Source organism: Takifugu flavidus, chromosome 5 (genome assembly GCF_003711565.1).
Source record: "Takifugu flavidus isolate HTHZ2018 chromosome 5, ASM371156v2, whole genome shotgun sequence".
NCBI lineage: Eukaryota > Metazoa > Chordata > Actinopteri > Tetraodontiformes > Tetraodontidae > Takifugu > Takifugu flavidus.
Window position 1 is genome coordinate 7,618,325 of NC_079524.1, and position 6,583 is coordinate 7,624,907.

General features: G+C 40.3%; 1 protein-coding gene across 2 annotated transcripts; it reads right to left on the reverse strand.

Annotated features, from left to right (window-relative positions):
- Nucleotides 1-190: 190 nt before the first annotated feature.
- naa35 (N-alpha-acetyltransferase 35, NatC auxiliary subunit) lies at nucleotides 191-6,560 on the reverse strand. Of its 2 annotated transcripts, XM_057032015.1 has the most exons (24): nucleotides 6,544-6,560; nucleotides 6,339-6,450; nucleotides 5,315-5,443; nucleotides 5,148-5,181; nucleotides 4,864-4,978; nucleotides 4,672-4,746; nucleotides 4,023-4,190; nucleotides 3,847-3,913; nucleotides 3,733-3,776; nucleotides 3,579-3,629; nucleotides 3,387-3,470; nucleotides 3,181-3,295; nucleotides 2,801-2,979; nucleotides 2,514-2,573; nucleotides 2,326-2,432; nucleotides 2,176-2,242; nucleotides 1,964-2,062; nucleotides 1,690-1,868; nucleotides 1,478-1,614; nucleotides 1,325-1,392; nucleotides 1,107-1,247; nucleotides 879-1,001; nucleotides 707-787; nucleotides 191-593 (listed from the first exon to the last, which is right to left on the reverse strand). In XM_057032015.1, exons 3-24 carry the CDS (start codon nucleotides 5,433-5,435, stop codon nucleotides 534-536), a joined length of 2,175 nt encoding a protein of 724 aa, XP_056887995.1. In that variant the 5' UTR covers nucleotides 5,436-5,443; nucleotides 6,339-6,450; nucleotides 6,544-6,560; the 3' UTR covers nucleotides 191-533. The 2 variants fall into 2 exon arrangements, with proteins under 2 accessions (XP_056887995.1, XP_056887994.1); XM_057032014.1 differs by lacking the exons at nucleotides 6,339-6,450; nucleotides 6,544-6,560 and adding an exon at nucleotides 5,734-5,776.
- Nucleotides 6,561-6,583: the final 23 nt, after the last annotated feature.

Here is a 6,583-nt window from a genome sequence, read left to right on the forward strand (position 1 = left end):
CTGTGATGCATTTTTTGTTTTTGAAAGACAATCTCTGTTAGTGCTCATAATACACGATAGATAGATAGATAGATAGATAGATAGATATGCATCTTTAGGTTGCCACACAGGAACACCTAATCTGTGCGGGTTGAGGGGAACCGGGGTGTTTGGTAAAAATGTGGCTGAAATAAAGTGTGACAGGACGCTGTTGCCAACAAAACATTTTTCATTCACATGAACACAAATCCATCTTTTGCCATTCCATCTGAAATTTCACCAAACTGTCCCAAGGCAGCTCTTAAAATAATTTCGTTGACCAGCTCTTTGGAAAAGTACGCTTGACCTCTTTCAAAAACACACACACACACGTGGATATTATCAACTGTTTCAGTCTCCAAGTTTTGCAGTCTGGTTCCTCGTGTTGCTTCCTGTCTTGTGAAAGAACCACAGAGTTTGACTGACACGCACGCACGCACGCACGCACACAAACACACAGTCTGGGCGTGGACTGGATCGCACTTGTCCTGGTGGTGGTAGAGTGCACAGCAGCATCAGATGATCTTGACCACCGGAAAGTATTTATGAGCTGAGAAGTCAAATTCTGGAAGCACCTGGAGATGAGCAAGGCAAGGAAGGCACTGTAATCTATACATTTACATTCTTCATCCTCCTTTATGTAGCAGCTTTAATATCTTAGCATCCACTGAGCTAAACACTGCATTACCTTGATGTCCTTTTTGTGCCCTCCAGCAAGGAGCTTTGTGACAACAATGTTGGGTTTGGCCACCTTCAGTATACGGTTCACCTGTTGATCATTGATGAGATACTTGTGATGTAAACCTGATTTATGAAGAAACACTGTAGCAAAATGGAACATGTGATCAGCAGGGTCTGACCTCAGGGTCTGGACTCAGCACATTTTCTAAGATGAGCTTGGCCTGCTGGAAATGTTTACTGGCAGCCAGGTAGAGGTCAGAGGAGCCTGGTGGAGGATTGTATTTCTTCAGATCAGACATCTCCTGGAAAGGGCAGGGAGGAGAGCATCAGGGTAAAGAAACTGGAGTTTGGCTCACAAAATAGCAGATAAAGCGATTAAAATGTGAAGACTGCGACTCCTCGAGTACCTTAAACTGAATGTAGTGCACAGGCGGGGGAGTGACCACGCTGTTGAACGGAGCAAAGCGATGCTCGTAGCGAACCTGCTCGCTGTCCAGTTCAAACTGGGGCCGTCGCACCTTTCCATCCATATCCAGAGCCACCATAGTCTGCCGACAGACAGAATCAGTGGAGTTCCAATCCCGCATGTTGCTGTTTGTGCAACAAAGGTGAATCAACAGCCTACCTTGTACATGCCAGCACACATGTTCTGGTAGGCTTGACTCATGGTGATCTCCTTGCTGAGAGGACGAACTGCAGAGGAATTCATCATTAGTACTAACCAAGAGTATCACATGCAGCTTTACTGATCCAGTAAGTCTGGGGAAAGGGGGGTTACTTTTTTTCTTCTTCTTGGTCTTTTTGCTGCTGCGTCCTTTCAGCTGTTCCTCCAGAATCCGCTCCTCTGCTATCTGAGATGAGTCGGCTCTGCTCAGAGTGGACATCAACCAAGCGTACAGGAACTCTGACAGATACCTACAGTCGACAGCAGACAGTCACGTACCAAAGGGAGCCTGAAGGGAAACTGCGGGGTTATGTGTGTGCTCTTACCAGTAGATGTAATAATACTCATGCATGCTGTACAGCTCCAGTTCAAAGCCGCTGAGCAGGTACTGGATCATGATCCTGAGATTATGGTACAGGATCCAGGTGCCCAGGCAAGCTAGATGCTGTCGTTGAGGCTCAAGCTTCATCAGTAAGCTATGCAACGCTGCGTCCACCTTTTCTGCCTGGGGAAAGGAGAAACTGAAGGTAGTCACATGGTCATTTCTGAGTAGCGGCAGCTGCTTTAAAGCTGCCTCTTCCGGCTACTGCTGCAATTCACCTCATCCTGCAGTGTGGCAAACTCCTCAAGGATGTGGCCGAGTTTATCTCTTTGTCGAGCACGATTGTGCCCATGGATTTGGATAAGGCTGCAGAATGGCTGCAGGGGGAATTGACAACAACAAAACAATATTAAAACCCTTTAATCTCTCCTTGTAATCACTACCGTTTACTCAACAACCTGACAAGGCACAAGAGGCTTTTGTAACATACCCTGGTGCAGTGTGTAACAAAGGAGTCGATGTAGTCTTTGGCCTGGTGGTTGTTAAACAGGCAACACCTGGACAGAAATGTGTAAAGAGATTATCAGAGGGCCAAATCAACACTAATCAACCTTTAATCGAAAGTCAAACAGAGCCTTACTTGTAGGACAGGACGGGTGGGCTGACAAAGTATCTCAAAGCATCTTTAATCATGTCCTGCATCAGGTGGGTCCCAAATACTTTCTTATTGTCAATCAGGAATGTTGTCTGCATTCAGGATATAACCAGTTTAGCTTACATAAAATACTGAATTTTACTGAAAACATTCCTTTCGCCTCAGCGACTCACCTGAAGAAGAGATCTAGAGAGCACGCAGGGAGACTGTTCGCTGAACTCACAGAAGAAGTCCTGATAAAAACACATGTGTATTTATGTCATTGTATCAAGTGATGAGGATAGTGCCACCGTGTGTTTCAAAGAGGAACTGCACGTTGCATTTTTAGACAAATTATTTATTCTGTTTGCGCTGCCGAGCTAAATATAATTTATTTTGAGGATTATATATATATATATATATATCCAACTGACTAGGGAAGTTGTCTTTTTCTGTTTTTAGGTTATGCATTGTTGTTTACCAGTATCCCATGAAGGTTGGTGGTGTTGATCACGTCACAGACAGCTTTAATCCTTTCTATGAGTTTGCCAAAGTAAGCTGCCATCTCTTCCCTCTTGATGATTTTGGCATAGCGAGGAAACGTAGGCGGGAGAAGTCTCTGGTTTACCAGGGGCTCAAAGCCCATCATAATCGGGTGATCTGCAAAATTGGATGTTAAAGATGTTAAAGCGTGTTTTTGCAATTAAATGTCACAACTGCTGAATAGAATGTCTGGTGAACAAAAATACTCTTGTGGTCAAATGTCCAAAATAGATTTAAAACCAGATTTTAGGAGTGGGTGCTGGGTTGGGGCAGCAGAGCTTGGAGAGGTGTGTGTGTGTGTGTGTGTGTGGGACAGACCTCCTTTAGTGGTGTCATTCTGTGACTGGATGCCATGCTGGATACTGGAATGGATGGAAGGTAAGAGGTCTGCTGCCTGGGCCACAAGCTTCTGGGCTTCAGCCACAGAGCTGGTCTGATTTTTATAAAATGAATGAACAAAGAAAACGTCACATCCAAATCTGAAATACCTTTAACAGTCTGACGTGTTTATGGCAGTGTTTTACCTCCTTCTTGGTAAAGGTGATCAGCGCAGTAAGGAGAAGTCGCGTAAACTTGATTCTGTTGAAAAGTGCCAAACACTGCTGATGCTGTGAAATCAAAATATTAGGACATTAATCCACCTGTACTTATAAAATAATATTATTATTGTTGTATTTAAAGCTCATTTATAGATATTCCATTTTTACCGTACGCACCTCCAGCTCAACCTCTGGGTTTCTCTGCTCCCCCTGTCGACTGCGTGTGCTCTGAACAGTAAAAGAGAAAAAACAAGAGAAATATTTGCAACTTTATAACGCTATTTTATTTTCATTATAAAGTTTTTGGATAAAATTAGCCTGGAACAAATACCTTCACTTTCCTCTGCAACTCATCCTCCACATCTTTCAGCATACCTGCAAGGAATCACCATGGTTACATGCACAGCTATAGAACTGATCAGGTATCATAATACACAACATTTACCTGTCACTCGCAGGTCTGTAACATTATTTGCCATCTTGAAGCCATAAGTCATAGCCTGAAAATCTTCCTAAACACAAATATAAATTATATCATAATCAGCATAGACTTATAAAAATATCATAAAAACCTGTGGACAGTTTAAATTCATGTTTGCACATTCATAAATCATCCCTTACCTCCTCAAAGACGGCAGCCTTGTTGATCTTCTCTCTGGCGATGTCACACACCTTCAGGATACCCAGGGCAAATGCTTTGAGGGCTGGCTCCTCAATCAGGTCGGGGTTATGAACATACAGGCAGGTGAAGACTGTCTGAGCCAGGGAGTGACCCTCTAACCACGTTATCTAGAAAAGGTTATCAAAGAGCTCCATTTTCAAACAAACCAGTTATCCGACATATCTAATGAGCGAAAAATGCAAGACTTCACTTTTATGGTCCAAAAGACAGGATCAAAGGAAACCACAGCAGAGGTGAAGAAAGAGATCATAGTGAAGCACAAAAGTAACATCCTGATCCTACGTTGCATATGAGATTAATAACTATATTCTAATTATTATATTCTAATTATTAATTTGACACAACATATTGTGCATGTTTATTGTTTTTTATTGGCCATTTGTGCATGAAATACAACTAAAGAGTCAGGAACAAACCAATCTATTCAAAAATAATTTATATGGAAAAATCTGATTCCATTTACAATAAATGGTTTAATTACATTTAGGAATGAATTCTAATAAATTTTATTTTTAATCCTAAGAGTTTCTAAATTATGACCAGAGTCATATTACACATACATTCTGCATATAAACATAATAAACTCACCAGACAACAGAAACATGTGTCTATAATCCCGATGAGTTCTGGGAGACTGAGGTCTTTCACCTTGATGGCACCTTCCTACAAAAAAACACAAGAGGAACTAAAATAACACTTTCATATAATTTTAAAAATGCCTAATTTAAATTCATGAATAACAGTTTCATAAGATACTGTTTTGATGAAATGAGAGCGAACCTTGATTGCTTGTTCCAAGTTAAGCACTTTCCGGTTGACCTGGTTCCCAATCATTCCAGCATCCATCTTAGGATCCATCATCTCTATGGCTGACATGGCCTCAAACAAACCAAATCTGCAACAGAGTTATTATATGAGTACAATTGTCGGCAATGTAGAGGCTTTAGAAATGACATGTATGTGTTCATGGTAACAGAAGAAAGCATTTTAGTACCAGTTATGAAAACACTGTTTTTTAAAAGGTTTCAAAAACAACAACTCTTCATGATGTATTTCGAACTTACAGTTTGTCATGAAGCAACTCTCCAAGGTTTAGCTCTGTATCAATGATAAGGAAAAGAAAGACAGCTTATCAATTCATTTTAAAAGGTACACACATAAGGAATCCCCCCCCAACACACACACACACACACACACACACACACACACAATACACCAGTAGAGCCTGTACCTTTGCATGCACCCTTAAAATCATGAGTAATATCAACCCAGTTGGCATTGTTCTTCATCTTGTCTGGGATGCCCAACCCCCAGCCAGAATCATCATCCTCAACTGATGATTTAATCACCATGGTGACAACTGAGGACAAACACAAACAATTACAAATAGGAATAGCATGGTGAAAGAAATTCTGCCATTAAAACCTTCTGCTTATCTGACCGGTCACTAGAAATGCATTCGACATAATATACATAGATATCATAATACAAAGATAGCGTTGTGTCGCAACAAAAAAAATCTATCAGACAAATAAGGCTGTTGCAGAGCTAATGGCTAAGGGTTACCATCTACTTTATTACAATGGCAGGTATTAGACAGTATGTATTTGCTGACAGTTTTAAACTTTGCAAACACCGCACAGTCCTTACCAAGCTTGAATTCAAACACGTAATGCATTATGGCGATGTTAATATTCCACATAGATGTTTAAGTTCCTGCCTCTCAGTTTCAAAATGCAAAAAACAACCAAAAATGAATAATAGCAATAATATACAATATGAAAAGACTTGAAGGTAAATAATTAAATCACACAAAACTATTAAGTACAGCCTGTATGTAAGTAACAACTCAAAGTCAGAGGCAAGTATTGCAAAGGATCATTTAAAATAATATAAGAACATGACGTTTTTTTCCAGCAACAGTCTGGGAAGCATAGATAAAGAAGACTTCACGGTGAAGCAAACACGTGATTCGACTTGTTTTTGTTGTTTTGAATTGGTACCGACTGCTTAAAAGTGCAAACCAGTAAGAAGTTCAGGTTATTTTTAAATGGTTCTGAGAAATATTAATGAATTCTATCAGTAAGCTAGCTACACAACCTCAAATTAGCGAGTAAAATCATGTGCGGCAGTGAATGATTCTTGACATAACAGCAGAAAAGCGCTTATTTAACGCATTATTTATCTTAAATGTCTTGATAATTGATGGCTGCGACTAGCAGAACACAATATTTTCGTTGCGAATTAGCACCTACCTCAGTATTTTGTAAATACCATGTAGGTAGCTTCTCCAGAGTAAAGAATGGCGCATAAATTGGACGTCATAAGGTACTGTCATCCTGGGATTTGTAGTTCTTATTCACGAGGCTTAACAATAAATGGTTAAAATGACATATAATCTGCAATAAAAACAACAATAACATGGTAGTTATATTTAGCTAAATTAATGTTTTATAGTACCTTGGATCAAGCTGGAACGTGTATCCCCTTGTTACTTTAT